At 32.5% G+C, this 14,131-nt stretch overlaps 2 protein-coding genes across 5 annotated transcripts; one reads left to right on the top strand and one right to left on the bottom strand.

Annotated features, from left to right (window-relative positions):
• Positions 1–796: 796 nt before the first annotated feature.
• LOC130614629 (repressor of RNA polymerase III transcription MAF1 homolog) lies at positions 797–7,820 on the top strand. Of its 4 annotated transcripts, none has more exons than XM_057436063.1 (5): positions 798–1,275; positions 4,271–4,717; positions 5,036–5,155; positions 6,261–6,338; positions 6,938–7,820. In XM_057436063.1, the coding sequence occupies exons 1-4, from the start codon at positions 1,193–1,195 to the stop codon at positions 6,331–6,333; spliced, it is 723 nt and encodes a 240-aa protein (XP_057292046.1). In that variant the 5' UTR covers positions 798–1,192; the 3' UTR covers positions 6,334–6,338; positions 6,938–7,820. The 4 variants fall into 4 exon arrangements, with proteins under 4 accessions (XP_057292048.1, XP_057292047.1, XP_057292046.1 ...); XM_057436062.1 differs by having other exon boundaries at positions 799–1,275; positions 6,616–7,820; XM_057436065.1 differs by lacking the exon at positions 6,261–6,338 and having other exon boundaries at positions 797–1,275; positions 6,616–7,820.
• A 3,929-nt stretch (positions 7,821–11,749) lies between these two features.
• On the bottom strand, positions 11,750–13,526 carry LOC130614630 (transmembrane protein 272-like). Its single transcript, XM_057436066.1, has one exon. The coding sequence runs from the start codon at positions 13,524–13,526 to the stop codon at positions 12,888–12,890; it is 639 nt and encodes a 212-aa protein (XP_057292049.1). The 3' UTR covers positions 11,750–12,887.
• Between the last annotated feature and the right edge of the window lie 605 nt (positions 13,527–14,131).

The following is a 14,131-nucleotide window of genomic DNA, read 5'->3' as shown; positions in this document are numbered from 1 at the left end:
TTAAAGTAAAAAATTGAAACTCAAGAAAAATTGTCCTCCACCTACATTTCAAACCACGACATCATAATTTTCATGGTAAACTCCCACATTCGCCACAGCCCCCACATCAAAAGTGATACGGATCCCAGTACCCCCATATCAAAACCTTTATTTTTCGGAATTACAAAATCTTAACGAAACTTTTATATGTTACAAAAGAAGCTCTAAAATGCTTCTAAAATTATTGAATTTATGCATTGATTACCTATGTTAATAAGATGTAAAATATAGAAAGTTGCTGTTGTTATTGCCCATCTGGTCTAGTTTGTATGTAAAATATTGACACACATACCGAAAATCTGATATCAGAAATTTCAATATCACTATGATTCAAGTCGCCCTCAACAAAAAATTAAGCCTAACCTATAATAGAAGCCGCCACAAGAATACAGAAGTATTTCCAACCTCAGTGGGAATCTTAGTCTCCCGCTCTATCTAATGGTGGTAGGGGGTGCAAACATTGGACTGTTTGGTCATGATAAGATAAGAACACATCCATGCCCTGGCTGCTACGACGGGTCTAGAACTATTTTTATCCTAAAAATAGGAAAAAACAATAATTTTTCCTATTTTTTTCCATCAATTCCATCTTTTTCCATCTTGTACCTTTTTATTCCTTTTTGTTGATTCAAAATTTTAAATAAGCGCAATTGCGGCATCCAGTGAATAATCTCCTAATTTGGAAAGGAGGAGAACTGGACTTAAACCGTTGTGAATATAAACACAGCATTTTAATTTTATGACATTTACATAAAGAAGCTCTGACGTAATTTGTTTTGAGCAGATTTTTTTGAGGCGCCTGAACAACAACAAGATTTTTACCAAATTTGTTTAGCAAAAAGAAAGTAAAAGGGTTACAATACGTTTCCTTATTTTCATTTTGAGAACGCCTTAAAGTTGCTGGATGGAGTTTGATTCGCTAACGATCCAAATGCAGCAAATATCTAGAATATCCTACATTTGGTCATCACTTTTACCATTTATGATACGAAGTATTTATTTTTAAAGAAAGATAGTTACAGCTAGCTATATATATTTATATACACTAACAAAGTTAACACCACAGGAGAAGCTTCAACATACGTTGTGAACTAAAATTAAAGGCATCAATTTATTTGAACACTAGCTATAGCCGTGTGGTTAAACAGAGAAAATGAAACTACTTCAGAATACTGGATTTGAATCGCTCAGTTCTGCATTGTCTTTTCAGGGAGATAATATTAACATTCAAGGAAGGTAAGTTTATATTAATGCCAGGTAGCTAACCAGGGGTTGATCCAGATATTTATTTTGGGTGCCCATAGTCCCTGCAGGTAGCGCGCCGCTAGCGAAATATTGTAAGAGGGTGCTGACTTGCCAAAAGTGCCATGTATGTGAGGGCAGCCGCAGGTGTTTTTAAGGTTTTTTTTGGTTTTTGTCTGTAACCGCCTGGTAGAACCTGGGGCCATCTGAAACTGCCCTTATATCACCAGAAATGCAATGCTCGCAACTCATTGTTCTCATTTTAATTTTGTGGAGAAGAAGGAAGGTGCTATTTTGTCTCAGTTTATCATTTCTGGAATTTTATTACAGCTATTTATGGAATAAATGACATAAAAAACAGTTTTTTTTCAGAACTCTTCCATTACCACTCCTCGACATTAAAAGAATAAAATTATACATGGTAATGAATGTTTAAAATAATTTTGTCTTGGGTTTCTCGGGGCGAAATTTTAATGTTTTTTAAAACGCTGGAAGTCGTCCGACAGCCCCCGTGGTTTTTGTAGCGAGTCGGCACCCTCGTAATTTTTTCGAAACTTTGTGGGGGTCTCTAGATTGGCTTAAATAGTCTTACCTGGAAATTAGAAACACAGTATGTCTCTGTAAAACTAAATTAATTAATTAATAAAAAGTGAACCTTGTTACCATGCTTTTTTTTATCAACATGTTTTGTTGAAAGTTTCGTTCATTAAAAATTAAAATTAAAAGATGTTTTTGTTCTGATCAGGTCTTTTTGTGATACGATTTGTATAATTTTTTGAACTTTCAATTAACAATTTTCCTTCTATTAAGTTGGCTCGAACTTTCTTTGTTTTTTTTTGAAAAAAATTTCTTTGCATGTTGTTCAGGTTCCTTAAAATAAACGGGCATATGCATCGTCTTCTGTGTTAGTGTAGAACATAGTTTTTTCATGAAAATATATCTTCTCTGTGATTAAAGACTCTAAAAATATCCAGAAAATATGAAATACAGCATTTTTTCAAGCATTTTGAAATTATATATTTCTATTTTGGGGGACCAAATTAGATGTCCCCAAAATCGGTATATCGATTTCCAAATTGACCTGGATCAGGCCCTGCTAACCTTTCAATTTTCTATAAAGAACTGTCAACCTATCAACTTTTATTTTTGAACTTCTATATTGTCTTTATATGCTATCTTGTTATTATGATGCAATTAAAAATAAAACTATTATTTTAAATATAATACCGTCCTAAAAATAGGGTCAATCTTCAAAAGAGAATTAAAGGTAAACAAGAGGTCCAGGGGCTTAAAAATTTCTGCCATTAACCTAAAAGATTTTAAAATTTGAAGTTGATCTTGAAAACGGAGAATTATGGAGTAAACAAATCATTGAGTATTCTCAATTATTATTGTAACTAACCTGCAATGTTAAAATACAACTCAATAAATAAAAAAATAAAATTCATGAATAATTAATTAGTTCTGTCGAATATAGCTTTAGTCTACGTGCTTGAAAAATTGTACAGAAAGAAATGACGTAACATCAAAGATGGTGCATTATAAGACGATATTCATTATGCTACACTACACGAGCTTTCACTTTCGATAGCATATACACTTTAAAATAAAGTATTGTTTATTAGATAATAAAACAATCTGTTGCACTGTTAGGATTCTTATTGGCTTAAAGCTCATTTTAGCCTTGTTCTCAGAAAAAAATCTTTAGCCTGGATAAGTTTCGGGCGTTCAGCCAAGCTGCGCTGTCTCTATCTATCTCTCTATCTATCTCCTCAGGCGATTTTAAAGATTCCGTCTTCGCTGGCGAAAATCAAAAAAATCGTTTCCAACTGTACGGTTACAATGCGTGCAATTAAGTCTGGTTTTTAATACAGCAGCATTTTGCACCCAGTCATGAAAAGTGCAGTGACTTCTGATTATCAGAATATTATCAGAATCATGCCACTAACCTTGACTTTTGCAGGTAATGGGATGCTTAAATAAAGCCTAATTAAACTTTACTTTTTTCGAGCTACGTTCTGCACTTTAACTTACTGTAACAGCCAATCAAAACATAGAAGTCTAATTGAATAGCTTTTGTTTGGAAATTTTACCCAAAATCGAACAAAAGCATAATGTCAAATAAACAAAAATATGCATTAAGGTAAGCCGTTTCTTCTATACATAAAATAAAAAAAGTATCAATCAAGTGATCTAAGTAAAGAAGAAAATAATACATGAACCAGCGCAAGTGTGAAGCAATAACTTTTCTTACAGGCAGTCTCGCAGGACTATGACCATTATTAAAAAATTAAAAAATTAAACAGAACTGCTGCAATGTGCCAAAATTTTCAGGAAACAACAAAGAAAATTCATATAGATAACTCACAGACTGGCCAAGAAGGGTTACTGCCATCTTAAATGCAATAAGCATCTGAGTAACTCGCATGTTGATGTAAATAAAAGATATTAAATGCTGCAAAATTTGAGATTACTCAATATTTAGGAAAAGAAAAACACTAGATAGCGCCAAGCTTTTATGAGCTACAACTTTTTACAACTTGATTTTTCATTGACTTCTGTTTTAAAACAAACCTTGGGTTGGTTATATATCTATTTAGGGTGATTACATGAGGGCACCATTCAAAGTCCCACATATACATAAGAGCAAGTGAAGGCAACATTTTTAATAAAATTTGCTATATTTTTCCAATAAACTTACCTTCCTAAATTCACCAGATCATCAATTCTGTTGATCTAGTGATAAAAATGGTAATACTCAAAAAAGTTGTGTGTTACTTAAGCTAAGTAATATGAACATGCAGGATATAGCAAAAATACCTAATTTTTAAATAATGCCTATAGCTAAACCTCACCAAAATGCTAGCAATTTCAGGGATCTAAATGGGGCACCTGCTGATCTTTTTATACTGTGCCTAAAGCTTCTAAATTTGTTTAAATGGTTTTGTTGAACACCACTTAATACCCTTTTTCCTAATTTTATTTTTAGCATTGAAAGTTACTCTTGTAAAATGACTGGAAATGACAAAAAACTGTACAAGGAGCTCAATACTCAAGGTCATAGTCCAAAAGATTTGGAGGCATTGTCACCCTCTGAATCACAACTGCAACACTTGCATGGGCTTTCTCCAAATTCCATGTATGCTCCACGAAGTCGATTATCGAGTACAGAGGATGATTCTTCTGAATTTATATCTGTGATGAACAGGAAAATGTTGTTTACTCTCCTTTCAACATTAAATGCTTCTTTCCCAGATTATGACTTTAGTCACGTGAAATCTGAAGAATTTAGCCGTGAGGATGATTTATCATTTGTTGTGAATACAGTGAATAGTAATTTGTCAACATCTATGGGGGAGGACTTTGCTAAGTTGAGTGCTGAGTTGTGGAAATCATTAGATGATGAAATTTGTCTTCAGGATTGCCAAATATATAGGTATTGACTTTTATTTTCCAAATAAATGTTTAGAACAATCATTATTAAGATGCAACTTCTTAAATGCAATTTTTTTTCTTTTTCTGATGCTTTCCAAAGGATACATATCTAAAAAAATAACTAATCGAGTTCGTTGAAAATTTGATTTCTATTTCGTTTTAATCAGTTGCAAGACAATAGTGGAAATTAAAAATTAATAAATTTCTGCTCTGTTCCAATCTGATACATTCTGAGGTTAAAATTATGTGAGAGGAGATTTGGCTTAACTTTAAAACCTCTGCTGTGGATAAATCAGCATTTTTCTGTTTTGTTATACAGTTACAACCCTGATATGGACACTGATCCTTTTGGAGAGGAAGGAAGTTTGTGGTCTTTCAACTATTTCTTCTTCAACAAACAGATGAAACGGATTGTATTTTTCAAATGCAATGGCACAAGGTATGCACAATCTTGGATGGAGATTGAATAATCTGTTTTTATTAAATTACAGGACTCTTTTTCTTTAAAGTATTATTTCCAAAATTTTAGGAATTTCTTACAAAATATGTTAATTCAATTGAAGCATACTATATTTTCTTCACACCCAGTTGTGATATTTAAATTTCTTAAATTTAACCTTAAATATAAAAATTAAATTTAATAATTTTCATTTTTTTTTATAACCTTATAGCACAGCTTCTTCCCTCGCACTTGATACGTGAGTTGCACTAGTCGTACACGAAGTATAATATTATCTATTGGATAAAATCATGATCAGATATGGCATGTAGCAAGATGAATTTATTTTATACACTTAACTTTTCTTTTAACATTTAATTTTTTATAAATACACAAATAAATGTTGTTTAAATTTTAACATAATGTTTACCTTATTTAATAATTTATACTTGCCAAAAAATCGATACCTTATTGGACCCAACGTTTTTAGCACTGTCAATTTGAAGAAAAACTAGTAATGCAATGTCAAAAATAATACAATGTCAATGAAATTATAGCTTTCTCAGAAAATTCGTTGGGGAAAAATATTCATTCCACCAAAATGATACGCAGAGGTTATATTGTCCTATTTTTTCTTTAACAAGTTTACTTGTCGTTGATCAATTTCCCGTGAAAAAAAAATTTTTTTGGTAATCACAGCAATATTTCAGTTTTTATTTTTGTTACTTTATTTTTTTTGTTGGCATTATTTCTCAGCATTCCTCATTGTTGATGCTAATTGAAAGAGCTAAAACTGTGAAGCTGAAGTAAATAAATGTCTTAAATCAAATAAATAAAATTGGGATTAAACAACGGTCTAACACTTGATATTTGCGCCTACCAAATGAGTTTAGTGATACAAGGCTAACATTGTTTGATCCAATAAGGCACTGTATAGTTTTAAAATTTAACAATAAAATTTTAAACGAGGTTGTGTTTTAAAAGTACACTATCTTTGGTATTCTAACAATAATTTTATAAAAGTGACATCAGCGCTTAGAAAGTAGATCCGTCTTTCCCTTGAACTAGCTCGATAGCTAATGAGGTATATTTTTTCTCCGTTTAGTCTAATGGCTGATTCTTCGAACGATTATGATGATAACTTCAATCAGTTTAAAATGGACACTGAGTCTGATTAAGATGTGTAGGTCTTTTTATTCGTCCTGCTCAAAAAAAGTGATAATGTCTGGACAAAGAAATTAAAGTTTTTCTCAAAATAAAGGATATAAATGTATAGCGAGTAGCGACAGACAGAAATAACTGATATAAATAAGGTCTCGAACATCTTTCAAACAATCTTTATCAAAATGCTTCGTACCAGCAAATTTTAAGTTATGTATTTTCACTGCTTGATTCGCCAACGGATTTTAAGGCTTGTTCACATTAGGTTCATACAGTGATTCTTACCTTTTTCTATTTAGGGTTGGATGAGTGTACTAAAGCATAAGTGTAAATGCTTTATTGATTTGTGTCCTCTTTTTTCTGTATAATGTGAACTCTCATGATATGTGATGTCAACTAAAATTAGTTCTTAATATTTTTTTTGTTCTTTCGATTTGTAATGTTTTGTTTATTTAAGTTATGCAAGTCATTTTTGTGTAACTAATTATTGATTTGAAGCATGATACAGAAATTTTTAGTACGAGCCATAGTTCGGACATTTTTATAGTTCAACATAGGGTTCCAGATGCCTGCATAATTTTGGAGTGCAGTCTATGAACTCGGTGTTAAATATTTGTTCAGGCGAGTGTGACCAGAAACGTTCTGAAACCAGTATTGGCGTTTAATCAGGGCGATTGAAAAGGAGGCCGGTAAAATAAATCCAACTGGTCTAAAAATGTCACGTCGTACCAAAAACGACTTTTTTGAAAACAACAGTAATGGATGTCCATTGTGTTTTAGACAGGTTTGATATTGTTCCGAAATGATTCATTTTTTTAGTTCACTTTATTTATTGTTTTATGTTGTATATAAATTTTCACGTTTTTTTTGTTTATTTGGATGATTGTTGAGAGCAATCAGTCACTTTCATTATATGAATAATTTTAGCTGTATATGTTTTTTCATAGCATGTGTTTTAATAATGCTATATACTTTGTTCTTATGTATATATAATCTTACTTGTGGAGAAGAATGAACTCACAAAAACGTTATGATGACGTCATAATTTTATTCGTACTAATTTTGCGCATTGGAAAGCATTTATCCCGCGCGAAGTAATTTTCGCTAATGTTTGAATTCCTGCAAGATTAATATAAAAAATAAAACAGTGTGAAAATAGTAAAATTCAGTGTTTAAGAAAATTTATTGGGAGAGGCGTTTTTTTTTTGCAGTTTTTACTGCCAAAACTGCCAAAACGATTAGTACGAATAAGGTGTTGTATTGAACTTGCCAATTGTGTTGTCTTTGAATTTAACAAAAAACGAAAGTGATAAAATTTTTATATTACTAAGCGCATCATGCAATAACACCAAAAAATTACCTAAGTCATATCTACTTTGGTCTCGCACCTTTTCATGCTTCGTTTCATACTTGAGTTACACGAATATTGCTTTCTACGATGTAGTTGTAATTTTTTAAATGTAAAAGACATCTTTTTGTTTATTTATATATTTGTTTTACTTTATATCTATTTTTTTCACCTGCCACTTTCAGTTGCTTTTTTTTTCAATAACTTTGTCGGGGAATATGACGATAGTTATAAGAAGAATTTCCGACAAATAAGTTTCACACCATCGTTCCCCAATGAATTAGGTGACTCATAAATCGAAAATTGTATGCAAGACGTTAAACGTTTGAATTTTAAAAAACGCTTTCTCATTTTACTTTCATCATCAATCTGTTTCAGTGGCCTGGGAAAGTTTGGGCACACCAAACCTTACGGTTGATATACCCATAGAGGATAGATCTTCCTATATATATCTTATCAGCCTTTTTTTAACGCCCTAATTGCGCCTATTTTAAAAGTCGCCCTTTCGCCATTAAAGGCCGGCGTTAAAAGCCATGTGGAGAAACAAAATTTTTCATACTTCGCTATTTGAAACACTAAGCACTCTAAAAGAACACCAACACACTTTGTTTCATGTAATTCGATTAAAGAAAGCGCAGTTATTCTTTGATAACAGATAGAAATTTTGTAAATCAACGCCTCTTTTTTCATTCTTTATCTGAAAAATGGCCTTTTTAACGCTGGTCCTATTCCCGCCAGGCGCAAATATAACGCCGACTTAGGGCCGGCGTTTTAACGGCCAATAAGGTATCTTGCCAAAGTCCGCCAATTTGACTATTTGTTTTAATCTTCAAAAGTACATTCAAGCGACTTACTTATTCCAACCTGAGCTTGATGATCAGGACACTAGGAAAATTGTGTCAGCAAGTGCCTATATTGAGCCGCATCAAGTTATTAGGAGGACTCAAAGGTCTTACAACAATCTAACTGCTCTTCGTCAGGATTTTTGGATTGCCTTCATAAGTTGATTAATTTTGCGAAGCCTCAGGTCAAATATGCATTTTGCTTAGTTTAATTTTGCGGATCTGTAATTGGACAAGTTTTTTTTCGCGCATAGACCATTATAAGCTATTTTGCAAAGAATCATTTTTGCGAGCTCTCTGGTTATCCATAATTTTATTGATTTCAGACTTGTCGAAGTAGCCTATAGTAAGGAAGTATGATAAGTGTGATAAGGTGATACTGGGACTGTTAATCAAAGTTTAGAACACAACTATTTTATGATACTCCGTCATAGTCTCAGAGAATATACCAAATATGGAACCCCAGTGTTGGCTCAGTACCAAATGTGGAATCCCAATGTTGGTGCCGTACTAAGTATGGAACCCCAATGTTGGTACAGTACCTAATATGGAACCCCAATGTTGGTACAGTACCAAATGTGGAATCCCAATGTTGGTGCCGTACTAAGTATGGAACCTCAATGTTGGAACAGTACCAAATATGGAACTTCAATATTGGAGTAGGAATATATCAAGTTTTTAAATCACAAAAACAGGTTTACAGGGTATGATCAAACCAGTAAACCTAATGGGTCAAGTTTATTATATAGGCGCACATACCCTTAACAACTGGATCGATTGATTTATCAATTTACGCGATCATTTTTCCAACCATGTTCCAACAGAAAGTGTTTGCAACATTCTCGATCCCAGAGCTCTTTGAGATTTTAACCTAGAAAGTACTTTCGAGTTTATCTCAAAGAACTCTGGGGTCAAGAATGTGTTTGCAGGTGATTTTAAAATTTCCTGAATTCTTGGTATTAATTTTTGCGAGGTACAAAAGAATACATTTTCCGAATCAGTAATATTGCTTATTATTATTATTTTAACGAATCCAGTCCTTTAAAGTCCGTTTATTGAGATAAGGTAGCCTTCAATCGAAATTGCTAACATCACAGAGCTTTGCCATATTTTTTCTCAACTATAAAAAATATTCACAGAGAATAACTTCAGCGAAAACTTATTTTTAAAATTCCACGAAGAATTATTTTTACGAATTGACCATTGTTCCGGGTAAATACCTTATTCCATGAAATTAACGAGTCATGAAATTAACGCGGTTTTTCAAATTTTGTGTTAATTTAATGACCGTTAATTAAATGCAGTGTTAATTTAAAGACTGTCAATTTCATGACTCGTTAATTAAAATACTGTTAATTTGATGACTTTTTTATAATATATAAAAGCCCCAAAAACATAAAAATACAATTTTAATTTAAAATTTTACACTATTTCCTCCTCATCGGACGATAGCTCAACGGTGTTCTCCTTCTCAGCGATCATTTCTAAAATAGCTTTCGTATCATCTTCATACTCTGATGCAAGTGGAAAATTAACTGAATGAAAGCACATTTTCTTCCAAAACTTTTTAACATTGTCTTTCCAAACAACGAAAATTTTATTTCGATTTCCAAACCACCCTGTAATAGAGAGGGCTCTCAAATTAATGCATTTTTGAAAACAACCTTCCTCAACCGCGTTAATTAAATGCCTTTTTCAAAATAATTTCATTGAACCGCGTTAATTTCATGACTGTGTTAATTTCGCGTTAATTTCTTGACTCGTTAATTTCAGGGAATAAGGTAACTCGAACTTTTATTAGCTCGAACTGTTTTCTACGGCCCTTGGACTTTTCCTAATACTTCCTTATAAAAACTACTCGTTAACTTGAACCCCGGATAACTCGAACATTTTTAGTGTCTAAGAGAAAGTGTTCAAAAAATAAATACTGGTATGTAATGTAGCCAGAAAAAGCTGTTCTTAAATGGTTCTCTTTACAAAGGAGCCAAACTGTTCCTTTTGATGGCAGTATGAAAAAAAAGAAGGCTCTTCAATTTGCTTCAAGTTTGCTCGAACTAATATCTCATTTTTGTCTTTTTATCAAATTAACGGGAGCTTTGCTAAGTCGAACTGTTTTCTCTGGTCCCTTTGAAGTTCCTGTTACCGGGAGTTACTGTATAGACAAAAATTAGCGTAAATTACCCATAAGGTTTATAATTTCTAAAAATTTGCGAAAACCCGGTGAAATTTAGTACCATCAAAGTAATCTCGACCAATCTAGACCATTTTGAACGAAAATATTTGTGTATTGCTCTTGAGAAAAATATTTATTTGCTTATAGTCCGACGACGGAACCAACATTTTGATTTTATAAAAAATAATCGATAACATTTTTTTACTTCACTCACAAAAATAATCCAATTTTTTCGCGAGCAATTATTCGTGAAAATAGCCGCAAAATGTAACTTCTTTCGACGCTCTATTTATTTATCCACAAAAATTAAGCCAGGGGCAAATTGATCAACATTCACGTCAACATTTTAAGCAACTACATTCTACTAAAACGCGGTCATTCATTCAGTTTTTTTCAAAATGTTGGAGAAGGAAGCTGCAGCATGTTTATTGCTGACATTGGTAATAAATGACGATGAAAAAAGAGAGCGAGGCCCTACCAGAAAATAAATTTAAAGAGGGGAAGAAGAAGTAGGACTCTATGCTAACCTTGTCCAGGAGCTTAGAGCTTTTCTTTCTTCGTACAGGCCAATCAGTTTCTCCACTAATTCATCGCTATGGTAGTTGCAGGATCAGTTGAAGCAGTGACTTTCGCCATTTTCAAAATGAATTGTATCTATGTTTTGATCTTATTTTCCTGCAGGTCGTGTATACACTTGAACAAAAAGATTCGAATTCGTGCTAGAACATTTGAATTTGCAATTAAATGATTCGAAAATACTGAAAAATGTTGCCAGACATGTTGATGGCTATAGCAAATCGTAGCAACATATATAAACTCATCAACAATGTTGATCAACATTTATAAAAAGTTAATAAATGTTGATCAACATTTATAAAAAGTTAAAAAATGTTGATCAACATTTTTAGATTTTTTTCTCTTTGTCAACATGTTGATACCCATAGCAAATCGAGTCAACATGTTCATCAGCAAATGTTGACGGGTGATGTTGCTCAAAAAGTTGCCTCAATTTGTCCCGGCCTTTAGTGTCTTTGAAATGTACAAGGTATATTGTCCAATAAAAATGCTCATTGCTGGTTTACACTTCCTTTTTGTGATGAAATAGGGTGTCTAGTAACAAATATACACATCTTCATATAAAATAACGAGAGGCAAAGCAAGTGAAATGCAATAAAAATATACAAATATATAAAAAAAAACAAAAAAGAATGAGGACATATTATGTACTTTATATTAAAAGACAAGAGACGCTTATTATCAGATTTTTCGCCACCCTCCCACACTTATGGTTATTATTTAGAAGCATTCAATTCGTCCGTTTCTCTTCTCCCAGTAAAATTTTTGACCCCCCCCCCCAATCGTTTACTATTGGATCTCAAAAAAAAAAATTCGACCCCCAGCTACATTAACAATTCTGAACACTTATTTTCCATACATATCGACTAAAGTCATTTAGCTATTTCATGCGACTATTTACAATTAACCCACAAAGTAAAAAAAACAACGGTTGAAAAACATAAATTACCAAATATTTACAATGCAAAATTATATCCAATTAGTTTTAATTTGTTTCAACCTTAATTATGCCATACTTTTGTTAGCTGTGGTAAAATCTGTATTTAATTTAAAGCAGCCGAGCTGCACATTCCAGTCATTTTTAACCAAATAAGGTCATACACAGAGTTTTACAGGAAGTTTAGAATTTATATACATGCTTTTATTATGAGAACCTGATTCAACGATTTTTTTCTTCTTATGCATTACTTTTGTCTTCTCATATTCTCTACAAATAATGTGTTTATATCAAACTTAAATTGGTTGTTTTTACCAGGGCTCTTTTTGCAGAGTTAAAGTTAAAAGATTTGTATTTGGCAGTATTTTTTAACACAAATTGAGAATATTTGGAGTTTTTTAAGACAATGTCATGAGTAAAGAATATATTTTTGCTCTGCCCATGAGATAAGAGCAGAAAGTTGTTAAAATATCTAATTTTATGGAGAAGATAGGAGTTTCAATGAGACTTTTCAAAAATTTCTTTTTTAAAAACAATGATTTGAGCTTGAAGTTCCTTTTACTTTGTTCTTATTTATTGACTAAATCCGAGGTTTGGGTTCTTAAATAGTGTGTAGGACTGCTCAAAACTGAAAATACAGTTACACTCTAAAGAATTTAAAGCATATAAATGTACATGGATGAATTTTATAATGGCTACCTTGATATATTACAACATCTATTTAACCCTTTAAAAATAACATCCACTAATATTAGAAAACAAAAAAAACCTATAATACCATAATATGTCGTTATTACCCAAAATGCAAACTTGTAAACAGTCATGTCGCAATACACTAAACTCTGCGCAGGTTTGGCTGGTAAACCCGAGGTCAATGAAGGAGTGGTACTGAGTCTGGTTTGATTTGTTTTCATCGTTGTTTGGATATGACAATCCTGGCATTCTGGGTTGGTTTGATAAACCCACATACTCCCGATAATAAACCAAACAATCACAAAATACACCAATGGATCTTTCCTTCTGTAACGTTCCTGCCATGCATTTCTTTGCTGTGCATTTTGTGTTTGAACACATTTATATCCTAATCGACCACAACATTCCAACATTTGAAAAAAACCAAGAACAATTAAATAAATAGGTATTCGTGGTTGGACTGGACAATCATGAATGTAAGTGATTCCAATGATGATCATTGATATTGGTAATACCGCAACAAAGGCTATTAAAACTATAATTATAAATACTGTTAACAAAACATTAGTGAGTCCATAACCCAACACATTATCAGATGGAATCTGCTGCGTTTCAAAATTTTCCGAGATAAATGGGTTCATAACTCGCAAAACTGAGTCTGTGAATATTGAGTGATAGGTTGGTGGGGCATCAGCCACTGCCACATCATTATACTGTGGTAGCTGACTTGCTGATGACACAGATTGTGTATCAAGAGTCTTTATTACAGAATCATATGTTGGTTGTTTTCTATATTCTTAGTCACATCTTCATAACTTGGTAAATTAACATGTGAAGAACTTTCAACAGTTGTACTGCTATTAACAAGTTGAGCTAATCTCAGTAGTCTGTCATTGGGTCGTACAGTATTTGCTGCATTGTCAGAAGTATTGATTATTATTGACTGATTTGACACTGGCTCTGAATCGTATTCTTGCATGTTGCTCATAATGTAGCATTTTTTCTCTATGACCTAAAATATACTAAGTAATACAAAATCAGATTAACCAAAGTTCGCTTTTGTTGCTTAACTTTTGTTGGTAAAATTACAGAATCTACTTTCAACCTTTGAAACAGTAGACCTTTAAAATTGCACCTATTTTTTACTTTTATGTCAGCATTTTCACTGTTAACAACTAGCTTATATAACAAAGTTACATTGAGTAGCAGAATCTAAATCTTGACTTGATCATACAGTACAACTGTG

This window comes from Hydractinia symbiolongicarpus, chromosome 11 (assembly GCF_029227915.1).
Source record: "Hydractinia symbiolongicarpus strain clone_291-10 chromosome 11, HSymV2.1, whole genome shotgun sequence".
Taxonomy (NCBI): domain Eukaryota; kingdom Metazoa; phylum Cnidaria; class Hydrozoa; order Anthoathecata; family Hydractiniidae; genus Hydractinia; species Hydractinia symbiolongicarpus.
The sequence above is the reverse complement of the archived record's forward strand: the minus strand, read 5'-3'. Positions and strand labels throughout refer to the sequence as shown.